This window comes from Temnothorax nylanderi, unplaced genomic scaffold, assembly GCF_030848795.1.
Source record: "Temnothorax nylanderi isolate EJ_2023f unplaced genomic scaffold, tnyl_v1.0 TNYL_tig0078_pilon, whole genome shotgun sequence".
NCBI classification, from domain to species: domain Eukaryota; kingdom Metazoa; phylum Arthropoda; class Insecta; order Hymenoptera; family Formicidae; genus Temnothorax; species Temnothorax nylanderi.
The window spans coordinates 779,492-797,430 of record NW_027249140.1 but is presented as its reverse complement, the minus strand read 5'-3'; the positions used below and the strand labels follow the sequence as shown (position 1 = coordinate 797,430).

Below are 17,939 nucleotides of genomic sequence, written 5' to 3'. Positions count from 1 at the left end.
ACGGTTCGTAAAGTCGCGCTAACTATCGAGAATCCAATGTCTACCATTACCTACCTTAACGCACTTTCTTTATCTTTTTTCACAGCCCATCGGTCGTTGACTCAAGGCATTGCGTTTACCGCTCTTTCGCTTGACACAGTTATCATGTAGTCCAACGGATTTTAAGTCGGCCGACGACTTCTTAGTCGAACGAGAGTAAAAGAGTGTGTCACGTGTGCCCGGCACGCTTTTGACCGACTTCCACTTTCACGCACGAGTACGTAAGTAAATCGTTCACGTGTGTGCGGTAATATTCAGCTGATTTCCCTTTCGTGCGGTATGTCGTGTGCACGAGATTAAGTACGGTCGAAGCTAAAAATGACCAACCTGTTTATTAATTAAATAAAAACACATTTTAATTTTTCGTGCGATATCTCTATCTTGTCGTTAGTTCATTCTTAATCACGTTAATAACGACACGAGGCAATTACTGCTGGCCGATACAATAAATCAATGAGATAATCGTCCCATCAGCGCTATTTCAGAGACAATGTATTCTAAAGATTTCGTCATTTTCGCCAAGCGGCCTAAAAAACATAAATTCGTTCATAATTTTATTGCTGCGTCGAAGACGCATTAATAATCAGAATTTGGGCGCGGAGGAATTTTAATGTAAAATTTACATACGTATAGATAAAATTTTACTACATGTATAAGTATTGACAAGAAACTTATTGGTTTAATCGAGATAACTTTCTGGTCCAGTACTAAAACTGGTCGGGAACCAGAACTCTAAATAATTCCTGACGCAGATACATATTTGCATTAAATAGCAAAATAGACGTGAAATGTGAAATATGCACAAATAAATCTACCAGAATTATTATATTTACGCACGTCTCGAAATGCCGGATATTTATATCGATTATCGTCTGATATTTCGAGATGGGCATAAATTTGTGTATATATTGTTTGATATTTCGAGACGTGCGAAGTATTATATAATATTATTGGAGAAAAACACGAAGTCATTGTCATAATTACGATGATTCGAAGATTCTGTGAACTGAGAAGCAATTGGAAATAATTCCAACACTATCAATTTTTAGACAATTATATATGATTGCAATAAAAAACTGTGACTGAATTTATTTGTTTGTTTAAAAAATAAAATCCGACTGAATTTATTTACACAATTCATCTTGAAGCTGTTATAATTTTACATTTTAGCCAGCCGGCGGCCTTTAGAAAAAATAAGTCTCTGAATTTATAGTTTCTCAACTACAGAATTGTTTATAAGATTTGGTCGCCGCGACTCTCGATGAGACGTGTGTCTCGGGTAACCAAGCATGAAACGTGATTTGCTGCCAAATGGCTCATCAGATGAGGGCTTATAAACAACGGACCGCATTCTTTTGTTTCGATAATTAGGTACATCTGTCGATTGCAATCTCTTCCGTGAAAAAAAGCGACATTGCGTGAATCAATAATTGAAGATATGCCGAATTGTATGCGTATCGGTGTGTTCTGGGCCGAACTGTATATAACAAAGATTGTTTTCGCGCGAATCAAGCAGCGGCACGTATTGCCGCGCTATCAATACGCTCGTCGGAATTATCAGCGTCGCTAATTGTAAGTTTTCAATATCAAGATATAAAGGATAAAATATTTTTGTCGTCGCAAAGACCGTCTTTTCGTACAGATTAATTCATGTATAGATTCGTAAAATTTTGCACTTACAAGTAGAGCAGTAATTAAATATTATATAATATTGTTTAAGAGAAAATATATTATTTTTTAAATAGCGTAATTGCAAATTAATGCTGTTAAATAAACTCAATATATTTTATAATTAATATATGATTTAATTTTTAAAATTTTTATACATCAAATATCTATTACGCAAGAATGTTAATTTTGAAAGCATACGACAACTTAATGTAAATTATTATTTGTAGTGTTTTACGTATATTGCGTTAATTTTGAATTATTGCACAGCAAATTTCAATAATTTACATGTTGCTGAAGAAGAAAAAAAAAAGATAAAACTATTAGCGGAGTTGCAAAGTGGCAGGAAGATAAATAGACTTCAATCATACCTCGTAAAAGTTAATAATAAAAAAATATATACACAAAGATTAATTGCATTGACGTCAAAATAAAATTACTTCTAATGATTTTCAAGAATCGCGACACAGAGTCGCGGTAATTAATGAAATAAACATGATCTCTCTACATATATTTTGTCAATCTTGCCTGCGGATTCTGTATATTATTGTTGTCGTCTCCTGCCGCACGAGGTAATCAAGTGCCAGCAAGTCGGAGTATAAACCCGTTTTTCAAAGAATGTGTAATACAATACGAATTTAAGCGTGAAACGTTGGTCAATCAGTATAATTATCAGTAATCAAGGTGAACAATATCGACTGCGTTCATGGCTTGTTAATTCATACTTGCTTTTTACGTGCTTCTTTTTTTCTTATCGATTCTTGTGATCTCATACCAGCTTTTTATTAAATTCGGAATTAATTTCTTATAGAATGCTATTTTTAGAATACTCTTTAACTATTTAACTACCTATTTTTAGATCGTTTTAAATACAATTACAATCTTTCCTTTAATGTTCCAATATTCAAACAAAAGTTTGAATACATGGATACGCTCTTTTTCAAGTATTTTTATTGCGTATCCTGATACAAAAGATAAAATGTAGATTAGTTAGATTAGACGTAGAAAAAATTTCTTTTCGGTATGTTCAAACCGTGAAAGAATTCGACTACCTATTCAATCCGTTTTCCGCTCTTTTTTTTTAAATGGAGCTATTATAGCCACAAATTATATACTGTGGATTGAACCAGCGCGCAGCGGTACAAGTGCACTTTGTGATTTAAACAATTACGCTGGCACGTATATCCGTGTGAAAATTTTTGCCGTAAAATTTTCAATGTTGCAATGTGGAGGAAAGTCAATTATCTTGCGCAAGGCTAAAATGGAGCGATTTGATCGACAACGGCCGTAATTGCAATTTTCGGTCCAGCGGTCCCTCGTCTTTTCTTCGTATTCGCGTATTATATCGTACACTATTAGAACCGGTTTGCTCGACTTTATCACGCACATCTCAAATTGCTCGATTTTAGACTCAAGTTTCTGAGAGCATTGCAAAAATCCGCGTTTTTTACATTGAAAAATAGATCTATTCTCGATACACGCGAGAATATGTATATATATATATATATATATATATCATAAAAAACGAAACGCATGTTTTCCTTCTCCAGGATCTTTCGATTTATCTCCGAGATAAATAATATACGCATTTTAATGTAACAATCTTTCCTTTTTTATATACAAATATACATATGTTGCGTTTTTTAAACAGACAAAAATTTTCACGCGACTATACGTGCCAGCGTAATTGTTCGAATCGCAGAGTGCACTTGTACCGCTGCGCGCTGGTTCAATCCACAGTATATAATTTGTGGCTATATAATAGCTCCATTTCAAAGAAAGAGCGGAAGACGATTGAACAGATAATCGAATTTTTTATACGTTTAATTTTAAAATGCAGAATGTAATTGGAGAATCTGGATCGTAAAATATGCAAAATAATGATTAAATCTAATCAATTAATTACCTCGGAATGTATCTTCTTTCTTTAATGCTAATCATTTATTTATTATCGCAAATGCAATATTTGATTTAAAATCTCTTACATTTGTTTGAAATCACTAGTTCATTAACTACATAAATATAATTAATAGTTCAATAAATATCTTTGAACTCCAATAGCTCAATTAGCTCGGAAAGATTGCGTGCACCGCGCTGATTTCTGCGCTCATAACTGCATCTAAATCATAGAAGAGGAAATAGATCGAAACGCGTTGCATGCTTTCCGCCTATCCATATCATTTTTTATGCTTTCAGTAATACTTAGTTACGATAAGTTATTATGCATTTATTACTGCTTTTAGATGGCATTAATCTCTTGCTCTTTCTAAAGGTCGTTTTTTATTTATTTTATTCCCCTCAATTTGGGATTCAATCACGAGCTAATTTTTTTTAAAGCCGTTTCGATTTAGAATCCGTCTTGAACGGTAAAAGTTAACATATAACGGTCAATTTCTTCGCAAATTCATTCGGGACACATTTATACAGCTCTCTCTTCTTAAAAGATGAGAATAATTCTAATGTCACTATCTTTTTATAAAAGATATTTCCACTTACAACTGACTTGAAATAAAAAAATTGCCTATAATATTAATAGCCTATAATATTATATATGCAATTTTGGAATGTAAAATATAACTTGAGAATCTGGATCAAAAAATATGTAAAATAATGATTGATTAAATCTGCTCTATTAATTTCTTCGGAATATAAATTTTCTTTAATGCTGTCATTTAACTATCATCGCGAATGCAACGCTCGATTTAAAATCTATAACATTTACATAAAATCGCAGTAAGAAACAAGGAGTTTGCAATAATTATAAGATGTCTTTCTTCACGGATCAACATCCGGGTACGCAACTAAAGTGAATTTCGTATTTATGGAAACAGCAACTGCATTAAATAGCTACATTAAAATTCCAAGTCTGACTCTTGTTCTCGATATTCTGCCTCCGTATATTATACTTAAAGACCATCCTGTTATCTTCGCATTTACATAGCGCAGCCTCGAGCCTATACTCGATGTTGCCGGGTTTATTGTCTTCGCGATCGGAGGAATAAAATAATGGCTCTCTGTTACTCGACACCGAAACGAGACTTCCTTCTACTTACGTTTCGACCATCTTTGTCTGCCATCGGCACGCACCGGTAGAGCGGCATTGAAGAATTTATTCACCACCACCGAGGACTTTCTTTGAAGGTGCGCCAGCGTTCGCGTCTCGTCCTGCTCGACCTGTTTATCGCCATTGGGGTTGTTCACTGACGAGTATATTTGACGGCGCGACAAGGTGTTCCAGATCACCATGAGATCCTTCATCTTCGGCAAGTTCAGCCTCGGCGCGATATTAAAGGGGTGGCTTTATCTATTCCGCGACGAGACCTATCGTCGGCGATTCCAGTAGTAACGGCAGGCCCCGGCGGCTGACGATATAGGCAGCTCTCCACTTCGGTGGCACACGGCTTGATTACGGCTTGTGCACGTCGCGATTTACAATGCCGTGTAATTTCACGACGAGAAAATCCGCCCGCCGATTATACGCGCGGATATTTCAACACTCTCGATTTTCGGCCTTTACTTTAAAGGCCCTTCACTTTTTCCCATGCGGGTTCCGACTCCGACGTAGACTTCCTCGCGTCCTTACGTACGACCCTCTCCGATCACGACTGATCTCGATCGCAGCCTTCGACCGACGTTTCCGGGACCAAAAGAAATCCGCGTGGAATTCGGTTATACGATTTCCAGAGTCAACAACGCGCGCTTCGAAGTTAATATTGCTCGGCAAGTAATATTGTTTTCGTCTTAATTCCGACGGATGTTTCAGAGAGTGTTGCACGAGGAGCTCTCGTGGTACCTCGCTGATCGCTCGGAATCGTTTGACTTCTGTAAACCTCTTCCACCGTCTGTCGTATGTCCGATCCCCGATGCCGGTGCGATATGTACGTGCGGCATACGTCTCGGTGCAAGAGTGGCGGCGCGGATCGGTACAGATTTGAAAAATATCGTGCTCCCACTACATATGTGTGGTCGCGCTCTTGTCGCTTAGTAGCCGTCGCGGCGGCGGCGGTGGTGGTGACCGGCAAGCACGTGGAACACCATCCAATCGAGTCACGAGATCGCAGTCCCACCTCTAGGAGCTCGTGGTACCTGTTAGGCCGTAGCTTCTCGAATCTTCGATCCAGGGGAGAGGAGGCGATATCCCAAGGTTATTCGTTCAACGGTCAACAGACGCACGCGTTTCAGGATATACCGCCTGCCCTGCCCTTTGTGGCCGCGCGCTCGCCTTCTCGGAACGGATGAATTCACCGGGATCGCCCGTATGCGTCGCATTGCGACAGGGCCGAGCGCGCTGCATTCGGATTTGTTTGTGATTCGAGAGTATAATGCAGCTGCACACTCTTTTATGAATGAAAAAAAAATATAACAAAGAAAGCGCCTTTATGAACGTTATAAATTAGAGACTAGAAGACGTACATGAAGCAATTACGACCGCAACATCAGACGAAACGATGTTGCGCGCGGTAATCTTGAAAACGCTCGCATACTCCGGAGAAAGTATGAGCCGATTGAGCATAACTACTTCCCGACGGATTGAAGGTATTACAAAGGGAAATTGAAGTGAGCGGCCGAGAATTTAATTTCAAATTTGATTTATCTTCAATTCTATTCACTTGGTTGCCCATAATATCACTTATATGAGTTGTATTGCCCCCTCTCTAAGTCCTTAAATAATACAATATACCACCGTTCAACGTCATATGTACAGAACCAAGTTTATAAACATATTATCACATATTTATATAAACATATTATCACATATTTATATGATATTGTAAAGCCGCACTGCTTTGCTTTATAGAACATAAAAAAGATTATTTTTAATCAAATTTGAATAATAAGGCAAAATCTGTTAATACTTTTAAATCAAAAGAGATAAATCAAATCTTATCTTCCACGTTACAAATGTTGTTAATGTTCGCATTTCTTAGAGTGTTTTTCATATAATATGCATAACAAGATTAAACGTCATTAAAACGAGTTATTTGTGAAATATGTGTTGCTAAATATACATAATAAGATCCAATAATAAGATCACTAGCGAATCCTGACGTCGATAATGTTGGAGAGGGAGAGGTGATGTTTCAGCAAAATTATCTAGTTTGATATTTATCTTGGTATCACACTTAGCTTTTACTCCAGGATCAACGACAGGGACGTGGTGATACTTCTTATCCCATTTTCAGTTTTAAAATTTTTTTACATATTTTTGGTTTTTTACGTGATTAAAAAATTTTTTTTTATATATTTTTGTTTCTGACGCGCATGTACTAGAATATGTACTAGAATACTAAACGGCAGGGATGGGAGGCGTGTACAGGGTCGGAGGAAACGAGCCCCCAGTGTAAGAGAACAGGCCTCTCAGGACTTGGTCCACGAGCGTCCGCGTTGATAGGCCTGCTTTAACGTTTAATGCACTTTGACTTTATTTCCTAGATTATATTGAACCAGATCAAGTTAAGTTGATTTTTTTTATTCGGAAGGATCCGCCAGTGACGATCCAACTACTATTTGTATATTATAATGCGTTTCTTCTTCAGATCGTTCAACCTGGTGTTATACGTAACGTCTCTACCGATCGAAGTTTCGCGATGCTGAAGGCAAGAAAATCAACACTGCAATCTCTCAAGATGCAGTCGTAACTGTTCGATAGCACTTATTATGCAATTGGGATCGATTACACGCCACCAGGCGCAGCGAGTGCATTATTATAAATAAACATCCGCGCTTCCGCATTTTCTTTTACGAGTGAAACAGACCCGACGTAGGTGACTACTTAAGAAAATTGAAATAGCAACTGAAGTATAGTTCGACTGCCTTGCTGCGGCGACGATTGCTTTATCATGGTTGCAAAGGCTCTTTAAACGACATCGCGTGTTTTGCCGCTGGTAAAGTATAATTCGTCCGCGAACAACGCGTGCAAGATCCACGTCCTTGCCGATCCTGTTCTCGCAAGTTCGTATAGTCATTGAACGCCTATGCTAAATACGATGTGTCACGATTTTTTACGATCCGGTAGTGTCAGTCGTTAGCGGCAAACCGGTATCGTTCACGTCGGGGGATTCCGCGACCGGTCTCGCGCGAATCCCCCGACATCGCGCTGCGCTGGAAGGGAGAGGGGGGGAGGGGATTCTCCAACATTATACTTAATTCCCCACCTCGTTCCCCACTTACTCACCGGTATTTACCGTTTTATGAGACATTTGTCCGGAAATTTAGCGCATGCTATATTTTTCCACTCATTAATATTCCATCTGATCATCGTTGTCTTAGAACACTCGTGATTAATTCGAACGTGCTTTAAATACTTGACGATGTAAGAACATTTATCAGTATTTTTTATTATAACATTGAAACATTCGATAACGCAAAAAGTAGAGGAAAATTTTCTGCAGCTTATGATGAATCTTTTTTCTGCTCTTTTTTTTTTAAGCAATCAATAAATCTTCGTTAGATTTACACAATTGTGACAATACATGTAGAGCGAGAATAATAATAGTTATCTAGATTGTAAAATATTGATATTCTTATGTAAGTAAAAATTACAAAATATACAGGGTGTCCCATTTTAATTGAAGATGTGGAAAACCGTTTTGGACAAAAGTTGTAGGATATCAAGGGAGACAAATAATGGTAAAATCAATTTTCGATTTTTTCCTCCTTTGATATCCTATAACTTTTGTCTAAAACGTTTTTCCACATCTTCCATATTTTTCGAGATATTTGCATGGGGCATTTAAAATGGCACACCCTGTATAAGTAATTACTATTTTATTTGTCGTGTTTTGTATCTAATTTTGCGTCGTATTTATATTCATGCGAGTCGCAGCGTCTCGTAGGAACATCAGAAGCTCGCACGGCGAATGGATAAAATTAGATTTAGCATATCTGATACAACCAGATACGTTGCCTATAAAACCTATACATTCGCGAGAGGGACGAGTGTGTATAAGTTCGAGACTTGAGTGAATTTCACCGGTTCTCACAGTCAACGGCCTTGTTCCGTGCTCAAGGTTGAAAACTCCATACAAATTATTTTGCGATACGCAAAGTATTTCCGGTTTTTTGTCGCCCCGCTTGCTTTCCTACCTTGAACGGAAAAAAGAACGGTATGTATTTTTTTCTCTTGTCAAATTATATAAATCTAATTTACTATTCAGGAATTAAGATCGATTAAGATACAAACTGCTGGAATATGTCGATAAATATTTTATAACACGTGGTGACAAGCCACTTAAATGACAGAATTTTATAATAGTATCATCCTTATTGCTTAACGAAAAACGATACATTCCACGTTAAATATATCGAATAGTTATTGCGTTCCGACTTCCGACACATAGAAGCTATTGAATTATAAATAATTAAATCTTGCAAAACTCGATCGAGTTAATTAGTTCTCAGAGATTTAAATCGACAATGAAATTCTGACGTCGCTCGAGTAATTGTAAGAGTAATTACATTTTCATATAGCAGCACGGACCATCGTGTCTTAATTGATTCTCACATTCTTCTCAGAATTCGCACTGATTAATATCTTCTCTTTCGGCGTGTAATCGTTTCATACACGTTGTCACGGACTATGAGCACATTGCCGACTGCAGTGCACACGTGTAATTTTGACTTTCGACGTCCCGTTAACCCCGTATCGAAACGTATTCGCAGTCAACGAAGCTTGAACACACGGCCATCTGCATTATCATGATAGCGGGTTTCCCGATTATCCGCCCGTTGTATTCCTGCGGCATCACGGATATCGATTATAGCGACATAATCCGGCGTCACTAATTTGGCCCGGAGCTATCGTCGTCGTTTCCATTCCCCCGTCCGCGTCGCGTCGTAGAGAGGAAAGACACTGGATCTCTCGGAGGTAAAAATAAGAAAATCGTGACTTGAGGCGGTGTAACAATAACTCTAAAGTCAATGTACCGTATAGTAATGTTTGCATTTCAAAGTAACTTTTTCTTCTTCTCGGAAATATATATGTCTCGTTGTCTCGTATGCAAATAACGCGTAATGAATTTCAAAGTTGGAAATATTTAGCGTCTTTTTATATTTCTATAAATAATAAGCAATAGATAATACGCGAACATTATCCGATAAGGAAGAAATGATATGATGTATAGTTTTAAAAAGTGCAGAGAGATTAAAAAAGATATTTGCTTGTGAAATCTACATTATTTATTAAAAATTTTCTGATCTCTTTTTTATATTGTCTGAACAAAGATCTTATTATATTTTAACAGTAAAAAAAATCACTTTTGTGAAATGCTTAAAATGTGGGGAGAAAGAAGTTTGTATAAAATTTTCAGGGAAATGTATTTCTATTTGAGTCGCGAGGAATGAACGCATAAATCAATACATAAAAATCAAGATTTATGGTTGTAATCAGTGTTAAGGTCAGACTCGTAAATCGACTTATCGTAATTAAGTAAACGCTGCGCTTATTACCGTATCGTTTTGCGCATCCGTCTTATTGCACTATCATTGTTCTTAATTAAATTAGGCGTAAGATTCTTATAAAACTTTATATCGATAGTTCTGGTTCGGCACTATTTTGATTGACGTATCACCAAACGTCATAAAAGTTCGAAGGATTTAAAATGCGCTTTGACGCAAACAAGTGTGAAGTGAAGAGTATATCTCTCGAATAAAGTAGGTAGACTGAGAGAGCGAAAAGAGATATTTGCTTCGAATCTCGCGCGTCTGAAAAGTCAAGTTCGCGATAATCGGCACAAAAATCGGATCGACTTCCTCAAACATTTTTTACAGCAACTTAATAAGTCGTCGATAACGTCAGTTGTTTTTTCTAATTTCTCCGGTATCTGCAATTTATATAAACTAGACACTACAGACGCGCGCTTCGCGCGCGCTATTTAGCTTTAACATTATGCTATTACTATTACACTATTAACTCCTTGATACACACAACTGTCAAAATATACAATGACAGCTGCAAATGAAATAAGCGCAGCAAGAGAACCAATCGGCATCGCGGAAAAGCGACAACAATAAACTTTACATCTCCTTTTTAGAAGAGGATTTATCAATCTGCCCCCGTTCACCATTTATTTATGCGCTATCATGGTTGACTAGTGATAACTGTTGCTATCATACGGGTGGTCTATCATATACGCACGTGTTTCGATCACGTTTCCGTCCGCGTTGACGCGCACGCGTTAATTCGCATTCACGACGCTGGCAGGCGATTTTAAAAGGACGCGGAGACATTGCAAGATCACGCTATTTCGCTCTTACGTCACATTATTACGCATTAAGTTGGTTCAGATATTCATGTATTTATTACGCAGTCTGCGTTTGTCAAGACCAATTTTCTCTCACAATACGAAAGATTGCCCGTGATAAAAGCCAATTGTCGAAGCAATTTATATCGCAATAGCTATATCCATATATATATATTTTTTTTGTTTCAAAAAATTTGGCAAAAAATTAAAATTAAATTTTATTGGAATTATTTATAAGTATGGTTATTTATAAGTATATATCATTCATAGGTAATTATTCATTGATTTTATAGCATTTTAATGTGACTCTTCTAAATATATCTTCCGGTAAAATCTATTTTTTTTTAGATAAGAAGTGAACGAGGAAGTGAATTGTTACAACATTAAAGAAACAGGTTACACATTTTGATAAGTTACTGCATATTCTTTTGTATCAAAGTGCTTTAAACAATCATAAAAAAAACCGTAACTGTGATAGCTAATTGAAGAATATATGATGCATAAAAATTGCGTGTTACGATCTCACACTCGAACAAGTATCTTAATTGTACGAGATATCTTATGATATGTCTATATGACCTAGTGTCACGAATACGATAAAACGTAATTAATGGCAAAAGATATCTATCACATGCAATGTCATAAATGCTCTATGTGACCTATGTTTTTTCTTTTCCTTGATAATAAAAGCGATTGTCAAGTTTAGTACATATCAAGTGAACAAATTGAATACACATTAAGTAATACGTATGAAGGTAATAGTTCTAAGCTAAGAATTTGAAGATTTTTTAAAATGGAAAACGGAATATATATTCTATTGATTTGAACTCAATTAATTTTAATTTATCATTAAAATTTAAAAGCTTATTTTCTGTGATATATTAAATAAATATAAAATCTATTGAAATAAGATCCATGTAAAATTGAGTAAAATACAAAGTCTCGAGGCATCTTTTTGCACTTCTTGACATTCAGAAATCTTTATTTTTCTAAATTATCTAATTCTTCGTCTTTGTTAATTTGTTTTTAATTTATCGAGCAATTAAATGGAATGGCGTTTCGCAAAGTTCTATGTATAGACAATTTATAAATATTTCATGAAAGATTTCGATATTATTAAAGGTTAACATATAATTTGATATTGATATATTCTGCGGTTATTGGGACTTTCCGATCTTGCGATTTTAAATTAGCATCGGTAATATAGCCCACGAAGTCTATTCGCAGACATTAATATTTCGTATGTAGTGTCGGATTGGAATTTTTGCATTTTATCTCCGATTTCGACGCGAAACAGGCGAACGATCGTGACGGCGCGGGGCGGGCCAAAAAAAGAAAACGCCTATGTGTATGAATAATTATGACGCGCAAGTATGACGCGATTGAAGACGATAGCTTGCGGAAGTTTAACGACCATTGTGGCATTCCTGTTCGGCTTGAATTATGCATCGGCAATGCTAATCCATTTAACTTTGTCTCAAGGATAAAAAAAATTTACAGTTGTCAATAGTTTTTTCGGCAGATAGACCTCTTTCCGTTATCTTATACTGTACTATTTATCGCGCGTAACTTGAAAATAATCATTTGATAACGTGTATTCAGCAATGTTTACCAGTCTAATTAGGATTTTTTTTTAGCAAAATAATAGTTGAAAGGTATATGTATAATTACTTCAGCAATTCTCTAGCAATTATCGAGCGATCATTAAAATTGTGGGAAATAATAGAATAACTAAATTGATATTGATTCATTCGTCTGTGCTATACTTTTCCATTTCCTTACAATATACCTTGATTAGATAAAAAAAATCGTTGTTTTTATATCTTCCTTTTTTTCCTATCTTTTTTTATATTCTAAAACTGTCAGATCTTTAGAAATAAATTTCTATATGCATAGTTCTAAAGTTGGAGAATTATTTCTAAGAAGATAATGGCAACCCACCGAGAGTATTTTGCCGTGAGAACCCTTCTATAGCTGCTCGGTCATCAGTGTTAAATTGTAGCCATATATCTGACGCACACAGATATATCGCAGAGGGGTCACGATGTTCGAAATCGAGCAAAACAACATAAGAAGAGAAGGTTGAAGAATGCATGATTTCGTATTCTCATTTATTATGCGAAAAAGAACGAGCTGAAAAAGGGTAAATGCCTCTGTGGCATCAATGCTTGATTAGAAAAAGAATTGGTTTTGAAAGATTTTACAATTAAGATTAGCCATTATCAGCTCGCAATAAGTGACATGTTGCAGATGTTGCTTTTAGTATTGTGAAAACAGAGGTCTTTACTGCTTTTTTGTAGGTGCACACAGGATAATTTTATGTCGTTCTTTAGAAAAGCTATTCAGAACTTGTAATACATTTTTTAGTGGAGCTACTTAGAATTTATAATGCAGAATATTTAGAACAAAGAATGTGTATTAATTTATACATTTTAGTGTTAATAAAGGATGCATTATCTATAAATAAATTGTAAATATTATTGGATAATATTTATCAATAAATATTTTGACATTCTGTCAATCGACTTTGCGTCAGTCGGATTCAATCATTTTTACGGAGAAAAATGTATGCGGATAAATCGTGTTGCAATATTTGATAGTCCTTATCATAACGTATGAACAACAAATGAGAAAGTCATTCGTTAAGAAAATAATTTTTTAAGCAGTTGAGAGTCTCTTGTTAATTTATGGTTCTCACGTGATTCATTTTGAATCACACGCGTGGGCCATTATAATTAATGAGAATTCTTTCAAAACCAGATTTCGAATTTTTGCTATGTGTTTATGTCGGAATCGACATGTTTATGTCAGAGCGATATGGAAAGTACATTCGTATATATTTTAAGATACATAATTAACCATCTATTTTTCTGTAATTGCAACACGCTGCAAAAAATGCAGCATATGTTGTCATTCGTTTCAACAGGTTTTAATGAGATTTTAAATTTCAGTGTGCTCGCAAACACAAAGTTATCGCATCGCGGGGATCGCGGCGCATCGTTAAGATTCATCTTATGCATCATATAATAATGGCGCACTTTTGACGCAAATGAAGGAAAAAACGATCTTGTTTTATGAAACACTTCGTGCAATTAATATGAAATTCTACATAATAACCGCTTATTAATTCTCTTCCAATAATCCGCGTGTTGATCTTATATTCAAATACCGGATAGTGAAGGAAACCACAAACGCGTGATTAATTGCTATGACGTAGGAAGTGTGAGATACTTTTCCACGTTATGACTCTTCGTATCCACGTTTGATTCATTTTTCGTGTAATCATCTGTGAAACGATCAAAAGATACGATTCCACAAAGTCACGAGATTCACATTATTATTCGTATGCGGCACACGCTAAAGTGTGACAATATAATATAATTTAATTTGTAAAAAAAAAAATAAATAAATTTAAATTTACTGCGAAGATTTCTCAAGAATAATTAGGACCCAGTAAATTTTTTCAGACAATTTATGTAAATGTTACCTATATGCTACATAAAAATTTCTTGGGCAACTATTAAAAATAAAATCAAGTTTATGCGAGAATTTTCGAAGATAGTTTAATTTTCTTATTGCCACTTTCATATTTCCAAAAAAATATTCTTTAAAGATTAAGCATTACAAAAACTACAGAGAAAAGTAATATTATTAACAATATATGAATGTTTTTCGTTTGTTTAAATTTGTACTATATGAACTATAAACATACTACTCGAATCAAATATTTCCTTTGACGTAAATATCACAAAAGAATTTCCACGATATTGTTAGGATTGTGCAATTTTTCCACTCATAATTTCTGCTTCCTTTATAATCGAGGAACGCGAGAAGTATCATTTTTCTATAATAATTATGCTATAATTATACGGAACATGCGCGTTATCTGGCTTTGGTCTGTAGAAAATCTGTTTAGCTCGACTGTTGTTTGTATGTGATTAAGATACGATAATTATAGTACATTTGTCATAATTTGACAGCATTAATTTAAAAAAAAATGTTTTTATCATTGATTTTATACGGAAACAAAAACGAGCAATTCATTAAGTATGTAATTTGTAAAATACCTAATTGCGATATACATATATAAAACAAAAAAAAATAATAAAAAATCTAGGTATTATTTGAGAAATTGGACAGCTAGTTTCTAATGAAGATAAGTTACTTGAAAATTAGTAAAAAATTAACTTAAACATCACATTTTAGAATGTCATATATCAATAATACATAGAATTATTATGTAAAATATATATATTAATTACGTCAATTCTCTTTCAGAAGCTGTGAGAAGCATTCGCTTCTTGTATTATAAAATCAGCTTTGTATAGTCTTTCATATTAATATATAATATTATAATATAAATTATAATATTATAATATATTTATTATATTATGATATAAATTATAAAATATATATAGATAATAATAATATAATATATAATGACTTATAGTAATTTATAAGTTTGTGCAATATGGATAATAATTGTTTTTGAAGATATACGTGGTTCATCAATAACGAGAAGAAATACAAGCAATTTCGCGAGAGAAGTTCTCGCGATTTTTTTAATCACAAACGATTTATCGGTTCGAAAAATAACAATGATGAATTACGTACCTAAGTTCAAGCGAGCGCTGCGCGTCAATAATGGCTGCGTTGCAAATTTGCAAAGCAGCCATTTTCTGCGAAACGCAGCCAATATTTTTAAGTAAAATGTATGAGTTAAAGCCATCACCAGTGAGCAACCAGGAACAACCCACAATACATTTTACAAGTATTGATCTTATAGTAAAATTACGTTTTGGCCGTGTCGGTAATAAAACCGGTGGCAGATCCGCCGTGTCCTCCGTGATCTTCTCTATTCTTTTTCTTACATACCAGGCTTCTTCTTGGCACCATTGTCTGACTACTTCTACAACCCTCCTCATCTCCATTGAGATTATACCTGAAAGATGATTTCGCAGATTTCGAAACTTGTTCCTTTGATGGGTTTTTAAGCGCATCTGGCTCAAACAATATAAAAAGCCACAAAAGTATCTAAAGACACGTTCAAGGAAAAATTTTAATCTTGCATAAATTTAGATACATAGATTGTTTATAATTTTATAGTAACATTTTGACTTTGTCGAGTTTACTGAGTCTATCATATCTATTTCTTAATACGTTTTGATTAACTGAATAAATTAATTTTTGTTGATTTTATTGTTTTGTACTTATTTCCTTTCATTATTTGCAGTTGATCACAGTATCCGCTATAAAAATAATTTATTATTTAATTTTTCTTGTAAAATACTTAAAAAAATAGATTATTTGTATCTATTTAAGTTAAATGTTATAATACTTATATCAAATTTTGTATAAAATAAAAAATTATAAATAAAATAAAATAAAATAAAATTTTAAAATTATAGGTAATATATTATATCTACTATTTTCTTTTTCATACAAACGTTACGCTAACAGAATGTTCTCTTAATAAATAGAAATGATAGATTATAAACAACAGTAATAATAAAAATCTGACCAATTATATCAAGCTATATTGCATGATATATTTTATTAAATACGATTCCGTTATTTTCTACATTGAAATCAAAATATCAGTGAGCGGCAAATATTGCTACTTAATCATCGCCTAAACGAACTTGTTCGAATCATACATGTTAAGCAAGAACGATCATGCATAAGCAATGGTTTAAAATAAATAGAAACAAAATTTGTTTCCAGTTGGTTACGGTCTAATTGTAGCGGGAAAGCAGATAATATTCAAATATTCTAGGTAAGTAAGCTAGGAGAGTTATTAAAGTGTCGTATAATTGATAACGTACATAAATTGTACAATAAAATGTAGGTATTAGCAATCTAAATTTTTCTTATTCCTTTTTGCCTTCTAACGGGCTAGGTACTTAACAGTCTATTTGCATTTAATAAATCTATGTTAATTCTTAAATTGCTAAATAAATCTTATACAAAATATTAATTTTACACACAAAGTTTTCTAAGTGGGATATATTGCACAGTAGAATTTATGAAATGCAGTCTATCTTTTCTTAGATTCTGTTTTTGGACAGAAATCAAAATAATAATAAAAATAATAATAAAAAAACGCCATTAAACGGTCAGGATTGGATTAATGTTATAATATTAGAGTGAATTTTATGTACAATTCTTCACGGTTTGCTAAGGCAAAGAATTGCACGTAAAATTTACTCTAATAATATTATTAGGCAACCAAGCTCCAATCTTATCGCTTAACGGCGGTTTTCCTTAATTTGATTGTATATCATATATTCCACTTAGTTAGTGTATTGAAATAAAAAGACTTATATAAAATTATTAAAAATAATTATGAAACTCCTCAATTGGAAGAATAAGCTATTAGATGTTGCATTTGATATTTACACAGGCGTTATTTATTGAATTAAAGAAGGGGTTAATTGTGAGCAGGAAAAAGTTTTAATTTCATTCAATTTTATTACTATTATCATACAAGTCGCATTTTACTCACGGATAATTATTCTAATATACATCAGCATTCTGAGAATTCGCGGATGCACACACACTATACACAATTGAATCGCAGAATATTTGCGACAAGTGAACGTAGAACGCAATTCTTGACGGCCAACGTCTCCAACAACGTCTGTTCGTCCACTGAGTGCAGGCCGCAGCTCCCGATCCTTATTCACAGCCGTTCCAACAAAATCTTCGGGTGATAACACCACTCAAGCCGCTAGATAAAGACCAAGATCGACTCAAGTGACCTATTATTTGTTATGGATCCGTGGGAGAAATTGCTATCCTGCTGTTTATCGATGATCGCCGATGTACCGGACGGGGGTTAAAAATGTATAACGGAAACGTTCCGGTACATTTCTTCCATATCCTTATAAAGTTCAACCTGGTCTACAATTTTTCAACGTGCTTGCAAAGAATTATACATTTTATTTCTATGACATTAGTCACTATTTCAAGTATAGCTCTTTGTAGAAG

General features: G+C 34.5%; 1 protein-coding gene across 2 annotated transcripts in view; it reads right to left on the bottom strand.

Annotated features, from left to right (window-relative positions):
* LOC139774322 (scavenger receptor class B member 1) overlaps window positions 1–17,609 on the bottom strand; it is a 38,038-nt gene extending 20,429 nt beyond the window's left edge. Inside the window, exons 1-2 of one of the 2 annotated variants that reach the window (XM_071709526.1) lie at window positions 17,455–17,609; window positions 15,745–15,891 (exon numbers count right to left, since the gene is read on the bottom strand). In XM_071709526.1, coding sequence (XP_071565627.1) covers window positions 15,745–15,891; window positions 17,455–17,482 — 175 coding nt within the window. In that variant the 5' untranslated portion in view covers window positions 17,483–17,609. Of the gene's footprint in view, window positions 1–4,760; window positions 5,672–15,744; window positions 15,892–17,454 lie in introns of those variants that run through there. The other variant, XM_071709525.1, reaches the window with a different exon arrangement.
* Between the last annotated feature and the right edge of the window lie 330 nt (window positions 17,610–17,939).